General features: G+C 38.4%; 1 protein-coding gene across 2 annotated transcripts in view; it reads right to left on the bottom strand.

Moving 5' to 3' along the window:
* The window catches only part of pde1cb (phosphodiesterase 1C, calmodulin-dependent b), a 109,154-nt gene that overhangs the window by 80,734 nt on the left and 11,159 nt on the right, over positions 1-17,261 (bottom strand). For both annotated transcript variants that reach the window (XM_067606223.1, XM_067606222.1), the window contains exon 2: positions 363-413. In XM_067606223.1, the coding sequence (XP_067462324.1) occupies positions 363-413 (51 nt within the window). The remainder of the gene's footprint in view (positions 1-362; positions 414-17,261) is intronic.

A 17,261-nucleotide genomic window follows, 5' to 3' on the forward strand; every position in this document is an offset into this window, starting at 1 on the left:
TGCCACCTGACATACACTAAAAAGAGGATTAATCATTAAAATATACTTAATACAGTCTTTATTTACATTGTTCAAGATGAAATCTGTTGACGTTGAAGTATGTAGGTGGATTACTTTTAGTAACAGCAAATATATTTTCTGGAAAATCTTGTTCTTAATTAACATTTATGCTCTGGTAACAAATGAAATTCCATTGACCTCGATTGTACTGATGTTGTCAGAAGTTTCTGCAGCTGATATCTCATTAACTCGGGGTGAAGTGACCCCTTGATACTGTGATCTAAAATGTGAAATAATTTGAAATGATGTGAGTGAACTTACTCATAATGAAGTTTAACTAATACAGTGTGCATTACACTTACGTGCAAAATTGGCCAGTGGTCTGGCGGAGCTTTCACCATCTTCATTTGCCACTGGAAGGGAAAAATAGATGGAATGGAGAATCAAGAAAAGCAAAAAAACATGGTTTGGACGAATGCAACTATGAATCTATTTTTATAATGTTGTTAAAATACCTTCTATGAGCTGTATTCTACAAATACAAAACAAATAAAAATACTAAAAGCTATTTCATTTGCCATTTTCACACAAGTAGTAAAAATATACATATAAATACTTAATATCATAAAATCATCATAAAACTTGATACTTTACCACAAAGAGCACTGTGTTTCACTGATTTGGGTGATGAGCAATTAAATTTTTATGAACTCTCTCATCAGGATTTTGGCAGCTGGACAGTCAGAGGACATGTTTAGAGAGATTTTAGTATTGGATTTAGTATTTACTTTTGGAAAATGAAAGGGAAATGTCCCCACCCCCAGAGGTAATTACACTCCCTATTCATACATATAGTATGAGTATACATGATTAACTACAAGTAAAAACAAAGCCATCCCTTCCTCCACATTATTTTAGTGTGGATCAAGAAATGTATTTATTCCTTACATGTCATCACTTCATGCAGTTATGTGCATAATCAGACAAACATGCAGCACAATTCATTTTTATGAGTCTCAATGGCTTTGGCATTTATTCCTCTTTCAATATACGTTTCTATGTGTATATTGTATGTCTATGTTTTAATATATATTTCTTTTTGAGATTAGACCAAAGAAATGGTCGATCATGTCCAAAGACAGCACACATGCAATACAGAAAGAGTCAGGGAGGTTGTTCACTGTTCCATTAAACCCTAGAATTGGCTTGAAGTGTGATGTAAGTGATTGTGAAACTACTATAATTGTTGCTGTCACTTCAGAAACTGGTGCTTCTCCTGGAAACTCTGCCTTCTAAACACTGCAAACAGTATGTCGAGTTTATAGAGACTGGTGAAATAAACCTCACATCCAGTCAGCATCAGCAGTGTTGTGGACAAAAAAAAAACACTTATTGATGACAGATGTGAGAGGAGAAGGATAAGAGTCATTCAATCAAAAGTACAACAATTACAGCTAAGTGATGTGCAGAGGGGCATTTCTGAATGAACTTGTTGAACCTTGAACTGGTAGAGGAGGGCAAACAATGCTGTGATCCACTACTGTCAGAAATAGAAGACAGGTCACCAACATTGCACCAACAAGAAGTGAACAACCGTGTCCGGTTCCAGTTGTTGATCACTAATGGTATGGTCAGAATTAGGTTTGAGAGGATAAACAACAAAATACCTGAACAGGTGTTTTCATTGCTGCAGTCAGTTTTTCAGATATATACTTCCACAGGGATTAGGCTTCACAATAATCAATGGCAACCACAATGGCTCAATATTCAAGCTGTATAAGTGCCTCAAGATGCAGTTCCCCTATTTGGCCACTAGATGCTGGCTCCAGTAAAGTCAAGAAAGTTTCCTCTGACATTAAGTAAACAAATGTTTCCCACAAAAAGTTAATACCTCATAAACCTAATTTGTGTCATGGTAGTGATTTTGAGAGTTTGAGGCTCAAATAATTTGCAATTTTTTACACTAGGAGAGGGTGATGATACTCCATTTATACATGTTCTTGTGTACATAACCATCTATTTAAAATCAATCATGTATTCCAGCCTGACTTATCAAAATTTACTCACTATGGATTTGCCTTCATTTCCAAACACATTTCATACATTGTTCTTCTTGAAATTCTGTGTATAATATTGGAAATGCAGACAAAATTGGTGATGCAACTGTTTGTCAGTCCAACAGAGACATTTTCCATGTAATGAAACATATTTTATCCACTTTGTAGTATTTCATGGACATATATATGTGAGGCTCATCGAACAAGAGTTCCACAAAGTCACATATTTCCATATTTTAACACTCTAAACTATTTCTATGTGAAGGCTAGTCAGTGAATTATGTTTCAGGGTTTTCCAGTGTAATCAGCAGGACTAACGCAACCCACATCCCCTATTTGCAAAAAGGAAGTCATTCCACAGCAATTATGTGAAGAGACTCAGGCTATTTCTTCAAGTCAAAAGCCTCACTTCACAAAACTACTGCAACTAATCACTATGACACTTCTGAATTGTCAAGATAACATGCAATGTAGCTCATAACTGCTATAATGTTGAAGCCCAGATGAGTCACAGATTCATTGTGACTCTATTGTGGGTTTTGAGCATTAAAAGTGTGCAGGGGAAAATTGTTTTGGATTGTGTTTCAAGTCTTAAAGATAATTAAACCATAACACTTATGTGTGTAGGGCCTTTGCTCATGAATTAGCTCAATTTCCCAGATTCCTCGGTTTTTTCACATCACAGACCCAGCTTTCAGCCACCATTGGTCACTTTTGCATGTGACCCATGACATCATCAGGTCAACAAAAAGGGCATACAGCCAATCAGCTGTCATTTGGCTTTAACAGCTGTAGCGACTTTTGATGGACTGGTGTCTGCACACATGTTCACTGTGCAAACACTAATAAAGGCTCACAGTTATCACCTCCAGTGCAGCAGTGTTTTCTCTCTTCAGCCTGTTACCTGATTGACAAACACCTGCACATGAATAAAAACCTGCATTCTGTATTTATACTGTGTACCAGGTCCTGCTCAGAGGCACAGGAACCATTTTCTACTGGCAGAATACGTTTGTATTATTTATTCATTATTAACGTCTGTATTTATTGATATTCTGATAGTGAATTCATTATTTAACAACCCAGAATATGGTTAGGGTGTTTCTTGAACACTGGAAATTATTTATTAATCTAAATGTTTCAGGGAAAATCAAATTTATGTAACTCATATCAAACCCAACGCTCAGGGATTTTCAGCCTCACATGTGACTGAACAGAAATCATGATAAATTATGTGAAATATAAATGTGTCTAAAATGTGTTTCTTGCTGACAGACTCTTCCTTACTTTAATTTTATCCATAATAAAAGTTAACAGAGGAAATAACAGGTGATGAAAAGAAAATTTTTTCTAATAAATGAAGAAAGCTGTTTATGGTTCTTTTGCTGATCAGACTGACAAGTAAAAGTTGTTAAACTAGATGGTAAATCATAAAACTAAAAAACTAAAATCTAAATCTTGGGAGTGATACAAGTCAAGTCAATTTTATTTATATAGCACCAAATCACAACAGAGTTTATCTCAGGGCACTTACAGTTGAGTTTAAGCAGTAATTTGTCTCCACTCAGTGATGTTGTGATGTATCAGATCGGTCCAATCAGCTACAGAATCCAATCAGTAACTGATTTCCAATCCAAGGAGGCATGTCAGCCAGTAAAAGACTTCCATGAAGGCTGCTCTCAGAGATCCCTCCACACTCCTCAGCGCAGGAATAAGAGCTTGGAGACTGCCTTCAAAATGGTGTACCAGAATGACTTCTGGTTCAAGCAAGGATTAAGGAGCGAGGAAAGATCAAATAAGAGACTTGAGAGGTACCCTCTCTCTTTCCGGCCTCTCTTCTCTTCTGCAACGTCATTGCAGCAGGGGCTGCACCTGCCCCTCTCTGCGGCTGCAGCCTGCAGCTCTCTGACCCCGTGTGGCCTGATCACTAAAGCAGATCACATTGAACTCTTTTTTTACAGCAGAAGACACGAGAGCCTGCCTAAGATCCCTGGTTAGCGAGGTACACACCGCTAAACAAGCAATAGGAGCCACAAAACTGAGTTAGCGCTGATCCTGCTGCTAACTCTGTAAGGAGAACAAAGCAGCCAGCACAACTGACCTCCTCAGCGACACAGAAGCCAGAAAGTCACCCAAGACTGCGCTTCAGCACCGGAAGCAACTCTTCCCAGCCTTGCTCACCCACAACCGAGGAAATCGCCAGCTCAACATAGCAGCAAGCCAAAAACCCCTCTTCCTTCATGGGTTGGTAACATAACACAGCATAGCACAGCAACAGCACATGGCCAAGTACAAGACTTATTCAATTTTGTCAGTGTATGTATAATGACCTGGTTTAATGTTATTCACTGTTTTATTGTTGCAATGTCTATTCATAGTCAGGTTATTAGATAGCCACACTGCTAAGCTAACCTAGCAAGCTACAGGGCCTTGCATGCAACTAACTAACCTCTTTAAATCTGTCACCTTTCCTTCAAAGTTTACACATTTACATACTCTTTTGTTCTGACCTAACGTGTTCATGCTCAAACACACGGAGGCAGAACAAAGAAATACACACTCTTGCTTCTTGTCCCCTCAGACACCATGTGGTCCCGGGGCCATCTTTGATTCCGCCATCTTTGTAGTTTTACATATTGTGTTTTTACTTTTGTTATTTTTAGGGACCAAGCCCAAAAGGCAGAGGAATACTGTAAAACAGTAGTCCTTGCCTAAGGGCGAGGACCCTATTGTTTTTCGTGTGTTTGTTTGTTTGTTTGTTTCTTTCTTTCTTTCTTTCTTTATTATTACGCCACTTAAACCCTAAATTTGACCCCCTAAACATGCCCAAACACTCACCAAATTTGGCATGCACATCAGGTCTGGTGAAATATTTGATAAAATGTAAAAATTAACCCCCAAAGTGCCAAAATGTGCTCTCTAGCGCCACCTATGTAACTAATATGGCCGCCACGGCCCGTAGGAATGTCGTAGAGAGATCAAACCAAAACTTAATTATTCATCTCATCAAGACCTACAAATCATGTGCTGATACTCCTGACCTAAATCCAACAGGAAATCCACAATCAGCCTTTCAAAATAAGACTTTGCATCAATTTTGGCCTCCGAACAAACGCCATCTCCTAATGGTGAATGGTATCGGGTTCAAACTTTAATAGGTGATTTATGACACTATGCTGAAAAAAAGTTGTTAAAAACTTTGTAATAACTCGAATGGTTTGGATTACCAACTTTTATGTAAACAGTGTCACGGCTCTTGTCAATCAGATGTAATTGTCTTTTTAATATGGGCATGAACAATCTATGGGCATGAACTTTGTGTCAAACAGAGGCTTCTGACGTCTAAACTATAAGTCTGACCACTTTCAAATCTGTATCAATGGATTCACCACAAAATTTCCTACTAAACAATATGATTTTTAATGTAAGATTTGGCCAAAGTAATGGGATTTATGAGGAGATTTCACAAAAATCTCCTCAAAAATCCCATTACTTTGGCCAAATCCTCTCCAACTGCTCCTGGTGATGTCACTCCCTCAGTGCTGTGAAACATTCCGCAATACACACTCATTATAAAATCACAGGAAGCGCAAGAAAAGACTTAAAAACTCACACCATAATATCTCAAAAACAATAAAAGAAAGAAAAAACATGTAAATTCAAGATTTGTAGGTCAAAGTCTCATGACTCATTTAAAGTTCAAATGAAGTCTGTATCTAAAACTATGTGGAAGCAGTAAATGTTCAAAAAGGTGTGGGTTCGCTCACACTCTCACACTCTTCAAAATATATGAGTATTTTTCTGTGTCCAGCTGCAGTTACTTATTGTCTCTCCACACCTGACAGTACACATTTCAATCAAACTTTGACCAGGTCATGTGGGTTAAAAGTCTTTACTTTTCTAAAAAATAGACTTGATGAAAATTAGGAAATTAATTTGTTTTACACACAAACAAGGGCTTTCAATTTACTAATTGAAATTCAAGTGAATGGGCCCAAAACTTGCATAATTTTGATGACACAGGTGTGAGCAAGACAGACATGTCTCACCCTGCAGAAAATCTCATCCTATCAATCAAACTTTCAAAATAAAAGCACACCACACTTAAAAGAAATAGCCCTCATTTTTAAAAAGCACAATGATCTTATCCCGATGGGCCAGAGTGCGAGGTCCCGACCAACGCTCCTTGCAGCTTTAATTTGAAATAAATGCTTTTGAATATATATATTGTCTATTTAATGTTGTACAAAAATGAATATTGCCATCCTCTGCTCTGAAACAGTGAATTGGTTATCATGTCCCCGTCTTTCAGGGTGGTGCCTTGTGGGGGTAGGGGGTGGTGATTTAATATAAATGAAATCCTATTATTTAATATAATAATTCATTATTTCTGATAATTACTAATTATTTCTGATAGCCAAATTTAATCTAAATGATCCCTACATAAAATGGCACAATGACCTACATGTGACGACAGGAGAGTTAGATGGTGTCCTAATTAATGACAGATGGTACCCCTGCCAGCCCTCGTTAGTGGACCCTGAACCTGATCCTGGCCCTCAACAATGTCATAACCTGGCCCACTGCAGGACTAAATCCAGGGTTGAGGTGACCATCTGCATGCTAAAAGAGCGTGACCACAATGAGAGGGGGGCAGCATCCCCTCATCAAGGATGAAAAACCACTTTATTGATGTCTGAGATGGAGGAGCTCAACCTCCCAAAACCATTTTCCTGAAAATACTATCACAAAATGCTTTAATATTCAATTTAAAACGGTTAAGTAACATCATGTACACCCAGCCACCTTAACTTATGTTCAAGTTATTGTATTTCAAGAGTTGTCTTTGTGATCTGGAGTCTGGTGTGGTCTGTTTGGAGGAGACTGCATTTTTCCATTTGCGCCCTTGAATGATCATTATACAGACAGTACAGGAGCAGCAGAAGTATGACCTTCAGTAAACCTTGAGGTAGCTCTACAGCCCAATACTTAATCATTTCAGTCTTGCAATGAACATCTTATTGTGCTAAATTGTATTGTGTAAGTGTGTGGGCCCTCCTCCTCGTAATAATGGCCAGTCATGCATTTTTAGCAGACAAAGGCAAGTTCAAATGTAGAATAAGCCGAACCAAAACACTTCACAGAGATATATAGTAGGCTCAGGATATAGCCTCTTTCATCTTCCTGTGATTAAGATAAGCAATAATGTTCAATTTAGCCTTATAACAATAATCACAATGTCAGATCTTGCATGTAAATTACACCATCAGTCTCTGTTCAAAGATGAATGAGGTTAGATGCCAAAGTCATGTGTTCCAAGTTGTGTCAAAGGATCAGAGGGGGTCCAGAGAGCAAGTACTTGCAGATTATTAATCATGAATGCAATAAATCTGGTCTTGATGTTGGCTCTGATGAGCTCAAAATAAAAAAATCAGCTCCCACACACTGTCAGCACTGACAAATTTATTCAGACGCTACATTTCAGTCAAGTGACCTTCATGAAGCAAATGACAATAAGCCTTCATACACAGTATATACACACAGAACACAGAGTCGCTATCAGGGATGCCTTCTGCCCTCTGAACTGTTTGGACTAGAGCTGAGCTAATTAGCCAATTAATAAATTATGTGATTGACAGAAGGTTAATCTGCACCTATTTTCATAAATGTTAAAGTCATTTATCAAGCAAAAATCCAAACAAATGATGCCACTACCTTCTCAAATTTGAGGATTTGCAGATTTCCTTTGTCATCATTTATCATCTTTGGGTTTTGGATTGTCGATTGGACAAAACAAGCACTGGGAATATGTCACTTTGGGTTCTGAGAAATTATTAAGTGTATTTTCTGATTATTTTCTGATTTTTCAATTGTTAGCAACAAAATCTGCAGATTAATTGATAATGAAAATAATCATTAGTTGCATCCCGAGTTTGTAATGAAGATCAGATCTTCAGAGGGTCAGATCTTAAGCCACTATCACCTGTAAAAGGTGATGGTGGCTGTTTTTCAGGTATGAACCAAATATACCAAAGCATAACATCAGTGCCCCAATTTATCATCTGTTTTGGAAACCCAGAGTGAGTGTTGACAGAGTGGACAACACTTTATATAACTAGTGCTGTAAACTTCAATAGTGACCCTGTTTTTCCATGCAAATTTCAAGCTCTTTCAATGCTGTTGACAGGCCACTATTTTTTTTCCAAAAGATGTCTGGATATGCACATAAACTATTTGTAACTCCACTAGAGTGAAATGGGAAGCTCTGTTCATTTTTTTTATGTGGCAAATTGTATTATGAGCACTCAACTGAAAATGGCTTTTTACGTTCATGGTGAATGAGCTTAAATCAGATTAAACCCATTTAGATTTGATTGAACAAATTCTTCTTCAGAAAGGAAATACTTGTCTTGGTTAATCAAATCAGAGTTTGGGATTAGGTTCATAGTTTGTTGCATCAACTTTCTGGAATATCCTGTTCACTGGTGTAGACAATACTCATGTAATCTGTATATTAAGGGGGCAAACCACCAATTTTACACAAAAAGGGGATTTTCTAAAATCCCTAATATCTGAGATGTGATGCTTATGAGTAGAGCGTTAACACCTTGTCAACAACTTATGGTGAATTCATTCTTATTATACGTAATTCAAATATAAAATCACAGTTTCACTTCAAATATCAAAAAACATTCTCATAACATACAGTATGTCTATATTGTGTCTATTTTGTGAGAAGAAGGGCAGTGGGTCAGAGACTGTACTGCAATCGAGTTATAGTTTATCACTAATTATGTGCTTGTTGTAGATGCACATTGGTGTCTGCCAACTTCACTGTGTTATATGTTTAAAATTGCTTTTCATAGCATATGAAGAAGTATAGGATGGTGGAGAAAGTATACAAGAATTCATGTTTTTAAACTTATTTCAGAAATCTACAAAGGCTCTTTTGGACACTACTCAAAGTAGAGGATGAAAAACTTTTCTTCCCTAGAAAAGGCTGATATGCAAGTATGTGTATTGAATGTGAGAAAAGTGAAGAAAGTACAAAAGTAAAAAAGCATTCATGTAAACGTTTAAAAAAAAAAAAAAAAAAGTGCCTGGTTGCTCCTTACCCCTAAAGATGAGCTGAAAAGTGTTTTCACCACATGAGCTGTATATCAACAAAAGCATAGCAGAGCTAACAAGCCTAACTCATGACAAAACACCTCAGCTCAGTGTTTAATAGAGGAGTGAACACAAGGTGTCCAGCCAGGCAATGAGGTGCAAGCGCTTAGGAGTCACGCTTCAGAGGAGGTGATTGGCAAAACGCTGTGCAGACTGAAACCTGGGCCCAGTGAGCAATTGATTGTGACACTTGTAGGTTACCATGACAACTACCATGCTTGTGGGTAGTATGGCTGTGATATAGGCCACATGTGATAGAGGCAGGTTTTTATAGGTAAAAGGATGTGTTCAAGCGAGTGGAGAATCCAAAGTCTGTTTTCTGTGGGATCATAAAATCTTTCAGAGCTGCTTTTAATGCTTTTAAATAGATACCTGGAGAGTATTTGAGGGCACTCCTCCTCCTGTTTTTGTGCGTCATGCCCTAAACCATGAAACTTACTCCCATTTTATCAGTATATTATTATCAGTCGGATAAGTTTTAGGTGCTTCCTGGTGTCGGTGTCTGCCCTGTCTGTGGTGTCTGCCCTGGACTGCAGTATTTCCTGTGTCTCATGCTATGCAATAACAGTACTGAGCTCAGAACCCTTGTGGCCCAAAGTTCACTCTGTTTCAAAGTTTGTACAATTCACTCAAACCTGAATCCATCCAATAATAAGAAGGCACTGACCAGAGCAAGTAGCTGATTTAGGCTGCCTCAGGTTTAAAATTGTACAGGGACACCTGGAAGAAAGTTCCTGACTTGATATAAATTTCAAGGATCAAAATATAAACACCTGTTGTGTACATTAGTTTACACATGTATCTTGCAAAGACAAGCTTTAAAACAAAACATTGACTTAAAACACTATAACTTCGTTATTATATGAACTTTTAACATCTAGTGTTTGTATACAGTTTAAATGTTAATGTTATGTTGTTAAATCACAATCAAGTTAAGCTTTTTTTGGAGGGGGTCACTTGCGGGCAGCAGAACAAGCTGTTAACACAACACTGACATATGATCATCCTTATAAAGTTGTTGTGTTAGTTGAAAGACACAGATTTGGAGTCATGTTTCTGACCACCTGGCAAATGTAAATTCACTCTGCTTTTAGGTCTGTTTTGGTCTCCATCAACTCCTGAGGGAAATATCTGGCTCTTAAATGGCTAAAACTCTTGTTCAGGATTTCACCATTTCATGTTCCCTGCCGTTTGGTGCTAGGCAGGAAGTGTAAAGTTGGTTTATCAGCACTTGTTAGCCCCCTGCTGCTGCTGGAAACGAGGTTGAAGAGAATGGTGAGAATGAACCACAAAAGTAAACTTTCTGGCTTTAAAACCAAAACAATGAGCTGAAAAACACTAAAACCTTCCTAATTCTCTGCAGGTTTGTCTCTATGAGAAACACTTTTCACACTACCTGTAGTCATGTGACCTACTGTTAACACAAACATACTGATTAGTGCAGCTTTAAATTTCTGCAATGAGTAAGATAGAAGATGCATCCTAAATGAAAGCATCAGTGTAGTGATAGTCAACTTTGAAGCTTACAGGCAAAAATCTGCTGCTGCGCTTCTATCTGTGGGTTGAAAATCTGGCTTCGACCCAGTGATGTCGCAGTAGGTGTTTACTATTAGCTGTGCCAAAACCCCTACTGTGCCAACACTGACTGGGGTGTGGCCAGAAGTGCAGCTGCAATTTATTGACTTATGTCATATGTATAAATCTGTCAGTGGTTTCTAAATATGTTCTGTTTTGTAAAAAAAAAAAAAAAAAAAGTGAGCACAATGATAAAAGTTTTAAGCAAACTTTCTGTTTTACAACTGTAAGATTAAAAAAACTGAACAACACTAATACAACATATATTGTTTATCATCATAAACAACAAACTGTATCCACAACAAAACTGTCAAGCAACTTCTCATGAACTACCACCAGATTTAAGGACACAATTCCTCCACAGTCTCAAGCACAGAACATCTTCACATCACTCTATTTTCAACAGTTTCAACACTCACTTCTATAAGTTTTCACTAGCGCTGCAAAAAAATAAAAAAAAACAAGAAAACAAACAAACAAACAAACAAACAAACAAGGCAAGTAGCACATAAGTTCATCAACACTCTGGTTGTCAAGACAATAGAATGAATTCCTTCCTGCTGACGTCAGCAGCACACAGCTTTAGTCTGAAGCCCTCTTGTTTCCATGGTGTAGTTGCATTACAGACGAAAGCATCAACTTCAGTAGAATGGACTAATGTGTCGACTTGTGCAGAGAGGCTGAAATGTGATGTGTTTAACGATGTTACTGTGTTGGTGCCAAACGCCTCATTATTCTGCCTCACACTCTCTCTCTCGCACACACACACACGCGCGTATTCTACTCCTGTCACAAACACTTTTGTGCATCTAGCTCCCATGCAAACACTTAACCTTTCTTCATGCTCTGTCTACCCATCAAATTCTTACCTATTGTGATGTTGAAGCCATCAATGCTAAAGGTGGCACTCCGACCCTTCCTAAAGCGATGCTTCTTAGAGTTAGCTTCCATTGCTTAGGCACCCTCCGGTCACCCTTGCGTCTTTTAATCTGCTTTTAACGCCTCCTGTCAGTTGCTGTGTCTTGTTTCAGTTTCGTTTGGGTAACTCTCCTCGTGGAGAGAAAAAAAAATGTAGTCCTCCGACTCCGGCTCCTCCGAGAACTGTCAAAGACTCACCACTTCTCGTTACAGACACAGAGCTGGAGAATTTCTCTAATGTCCTTCTCCACCCCCTTGTCTTTGTTGTACATATCTTTTCTCTCCCTCTCGCTTGTTTCTCACACCTCAACAAGCTCATTTCAAGGAGCTTATGGCTCTTGATTTGTTTTTCTTCTCTGGATCTCCCTCCACCCCTCCCTCCCCGCTTTCTCTCCTCGTCTCTCTCCCCAAGAGGTACAGTAGGTGTGTGTAGTGGGTGGCGGCGGCGGCGGTGGTGGTGGTGGTGGTTGGGAGGAGAGGACATCTCTAGAGGTCTTTAAATAAGCGTGACTCCTCCTACTGTCAAGAATTTATAGCAAAAGCATTGGAAGCTCAGAGTTGTTACGACACTGGCCTATTGTAGTCTATCTTAGTTTTGTTCACACACACTCAAACATACAAATGTGGGCTAAAATCATGTTGTATCAAACATGCACTGGTGCTTGAGCACTAAAAGAGAAAAAAGGTGGAAATAGCAAGAGAGTGATTATGTGTATTGAGCGAAAACTAGTCATTAAATCAATGTTACAGCTTCTCATTTTACAGGAGCTATTTACTCGAGTGCAGAAACACGAAGCCCATTAACAGCATACATACTGTTCATTTGAAAGGAAAAAAAAAATCAAGCTCTGATTTACCCAATCGAATGGTTACACATGTAGGAGAAAACAAACTGTTTAAAAATGATTTATTCTTATTTCTTTTAAATGGCCGTTAATGAATTCACACAGGAGCAAGGACACTGCTGTTTGAATATTATCCAGGAAAAATTCTCCCTATGTGCTTATTTAAACTATCTCTCCTTTAACCAATACACATCTCCTCACCTATGCCCACATACACACACACACACACACACACACACACACACACCTGCACACACCAGATCAACAAAGGATAAAAAGCTCCCCTTATTAGCACCATCTGACATTTAGCTATGGAATTTTCCCGTGTTTCATTTTCCCCACTGATTAGTGTCTGCCAGTGCTCTTTATGAAGGCTTTTGGCTTGTTCTCACATCTTCTCTCAAATTCAGTAGATATGCCTATAATAGGAAGGACACAGATCAGAAGACGTAATGTCCTTTTAATTGTCATCTCATACTTAATTTAGGTACAAATCACTAGTGCACTTCTGCTGTTTGGCTCTGTTCATATTGCTCACTCCTCTACAGTATCGTGGGGAAAGAAAACCAACCATCCTCTCTACGCTTTATTCAGAACTACTCATGGTTTAAGCCAATATTGAACTACATCTATTCTTTGTGTTTCTTCTAGTATTTCTTCTTTTCCCTCCCTCTTCTCTCCTAGAGCCCCTTTTTCTAATAACAGCCACAATCAATTATGTAATTTACTTCATTGGCATGTACTAAGCAATGTGACAACAGGGCAGGGGATTTACGATACTTGGATACAAATCTCAGTGGTAACATCTACTTCAAAATCTGCACTGCAATCATACACTGATGACTAATCAAACATTGAAATGAGTGTGTAATCTCAAAGGGTAATTGATCACTAGTTATTAAATAATCCCTGATCTGTCAAACAAGGACACACAGCAATAACTGATGCATAACTTGTCAGCGATGCAGCGGTTAAGCTGCCAAAGGAAAAGGAAATCGATAATAGGGGATCTATCCAATTATAACGGAGCAAGTTTGAGTTACTCAGTACCTTTCCAGCGGACACATTATAGTCTACACTTGTTAGATAATTACACTCCATCTCATTTTGTTTGTGAGCTACAATAAGGGCTCTTCATGCTCTCCTTCTCCTGTCACTGCTCTCCCCAGCCAACTCATACTGTATGTAGCAATTTGTGAGGATCCTAATTTTGCAACACTCTCACTGCGCAACATCAAGTGCCCGCCTGTTCCAGGGTAGCTTTTATGATAATGAGGGCATGTGTGGGAATATTGCAACTTTTTTTTATTATTTCTTTTAGTCAGCACATTTATTTGAAAGGCACAAATTGGTTACAATGTGCTTTCAAACCCTTGTTTGATAAATTTAAATATGAATAGCCTGTTGAGGCCACAGTTGTGTCAATATGATTAATGACATTATCATATTACTATAGAGTCCTGTTATAAATATGAAATTCATCCTTATGTAAAGGATCTAAAAGATGTGTGTAATTATCTGGGACATTAATCAAAGAGGCAGAAAGGTGCTAGAGGGTAAGGTTGTCTTTGAGGTTGTATTCCATGAGATAGCGTGTCTATATCATGGTCAAAGTTTGCTGCGGCATGTTCAAAGCTTCCCATTAAATACATTTGGGGTTATAGAAGTTGGAGAGGAGATTACATAATACACTTAACTGAAGGAGTGTGCTTCGGCTTTTATTTTCATGATGCTTTAGAAGGCTACATGGTGTTCTACAACTTTATGACTTATCTGTAAACTGTGGCAGAACATTCTGTAAAAAGCCACAATAGGTGCTTCAAGGACGGCAAAAGCGTTCAGTGGTTGTCGGTCTGTGCTTTGATCAGCAGCAATCAGGACAACTATTGACCAGATTACCATTTGGTGTGGGTATTAATGGTTCCCCAATGATTCCTGGTAGATGACACCCAAACCTTTTGTCTAATACCTCCATCAGATTAAAGGTGTCAGTATGCTTCAAATGAAATTAATCAAACAGCATCTGAAACCCCTTTCCACAACACCTTTCCAACGTTGGAATAAGTAGGGCAGCGTCAGACAATTTGACAATCCGATAAGCACTCCAACTTCTCTCTCAAATTATTTTTTCATTCTTCACACAACTACTTCTGTTACTTTTTGTGTGATACATCACGAATGCCTTCAAAGAAAGATTGTCTGAAAGTGTGTGATTATCGCATTTTATCCCTCTATTACAGCAGGCTTTTCGCCCTGCCTTTAAGTGTGACCATTCAGAACAGCTATACACGCTTGCCTTAAGATGTGGTCAGACAACACACCTTACAAATTAGAAAGTTTCAAGCTTACTCCAGCCTTAGGATTTCATCTAAAGCAACACTGTGCTTCACGGCATCTCAAAAACAAATGGTCAGATTCTTCTGGAAGTTGCTGTAGACGTTCATGATCCTCTGTGGATGAATCCTAATGTTTATAGTAACCCATAATATTTCCTGATGTTACACTTGGTTGTACACACAACACCCTGCTTACCTTCTCATCTCCACAAACCTGGACAAAGTGGGCATTAAAATCAAATATTTGCTCAAAAAGTTATTTGTTTTAAGCGGGTCACTTACATTGGATGATCAGGAACTTTTACGACATGAACACATTCTGTAAATTCATGTCGTAGCCCCCAAACTAGCCCTAACTGTCATCATCATGCTACATATCTAAAAGACTTCTGACAGACTTTCTAATTTTATAATAATGTTTTTTAGTTAATTTTCTTTAACTGAAAGTATATATATATTATTCTTATTGGCATAGTAATTTCCAATAATCATTTTTTGTTTTTTATTTGATGACAAATTTTCACCAAATTTGCTCCCATCTGTCAAACTTTTATCACAGGTAGTAGGTGGGGCCTAACACAAAACAGATCAAAGTGCCTGTAGAGGCCCTGCAAGACCAACTAATGTGTGATGGTCAGCTCGTTAAACAACAATGTCTTGCTTTTTATTCCTACACTCTTGTGGGCATGGGCAGATGACGACATTTACATCATGTGGACAAGAGTCAGCCTCTGACGTTTTTACTGGAAGCAATTATGAAACTATGAAAACAGTATTGAGCAACAAATTCAATGATAGTGATTACAACTCGTTTCGATCGCATTCTAAGCTGTACTGTATGTTTACCAGGGACCGCTAAAGACCGCCACCCATTATATATCTCATGAAACCTTGGTACTACGTTTCCTGGCAAAAATTCCACTTTTACAATATCATTTATTTCCGATTTTTCAAGGGTGCATTTCTTCAGATTATAATGCAGGAAATCATGCAGTTTGAGGATTTAAAGGATCTTGAATCTAAAGTTCTTTGAGACATTTACAATGTAGTAAGTCATAAGGTTGTGATATAGCAGAAGTCCTGCATGTGCACTGGCCTCTGCCTTACACAGAGCTACTCTCCGGAGAATGAAAACGTGATCACTCTTATTTGTCTTTGGAGCTGTTTCTAAACATAAGACCAAGCCCATACTCTTTGTGATGAGGTAAAATGTCACCCAGTGCAATGGAGTGGCTCATTGACATGTTTTTAATAGTTTTTGGACAACACTGGGGATGTACTCCATTTGTTTTGCAACTTTGGTGCTAACCTCCTAAAACAGCAGCCTGCATGAGTCCCATGTTGTACCTGTAAGACTCAAAAAGTTTACAGACTGTTTTGCTGTCACCATGGTTTATTCTGCCTTTTTTTTTTAGCTGGGTCCTTGTACAGTGATTCCACTCAGGAGCTTCTTAACTGATGCATCAATGCAGCAATGTTTAGGGGGCAGAACTACACATCAACAATCATAAAGTAGCTATCATAAAAAGACCACCTATAGATGATGCTCCAACATGAGTCTTTTAATTGTAGACACGGTAAATATACTTGTTCATCATAGGTCTGACGAAAAGCTGAATGTAACAATGTCAGTTAAAGGAAAATTATGGTTCATTTCAACCTGATGTGACCATTGTGGCTCTATGTATCATGCTAATTTTGCTGTCTCCAGCTTCATTATAGTGATTGGGGGGGTTCAAAAAAATTTCACACACAATGACAAACATTGGGGCAAGCTGCTGAGACTCCTACATCTTTCCAAATAAACATGATTTTTACATGAATTGCTTTTGTTTGTTTCTGAGCCTGAACAAAAGTAAACACAGAAACTAGCCACTTGTGGCAGCCATTATGGCTAACTGTATAGAGATCTGTATCCAGGGCAGCTTGCCGGCTAACCAAACCACCCTGCATATTCATCTACACATGCTGATTTGTTTACATGTCTCATACGTGTGCTAACTTTCACCATAGTTAGATTGTATGGAAATTTAAAAAATTAAGTACAATAACAGATTATCCCGTGGACTATTATGAGGACGTTTGTGACTCATTTCACTTTGACTGGCCAGCCGTATTTATTTGAGGTGAGGGACACAGAAAGGAGATAAAACAAATGAAAGAGGAAAAGCGAAGCATGGAAGCAGAAAGACAACTGGACCATCAGAAAAGACAGCATACAGTTACGATTACCTCAGAGAAACTGCTGGTGCTCCTGCAGTCACTGCTCTCCTGAAGAGGGAGGAGGGAAACTTTTGCTGTGTACTACAAATGGATTTACAGCGTTCATCAACATTGTCCTCCTGGAGACTGTTTCACCTCCA

This window comes from Thunnus thynnus, chromosome 12, assembly GCF_963924715.1.
Source record: "Thunnus thynnus chromosome 12, fThuThy2.1, whole genome shotgun sequence".
NCBI lineage: Eukaryota > Metazoa > Chordata > Actinopteri > Scombriformes > Scombridae > Thunnus > Thunnus thynnus.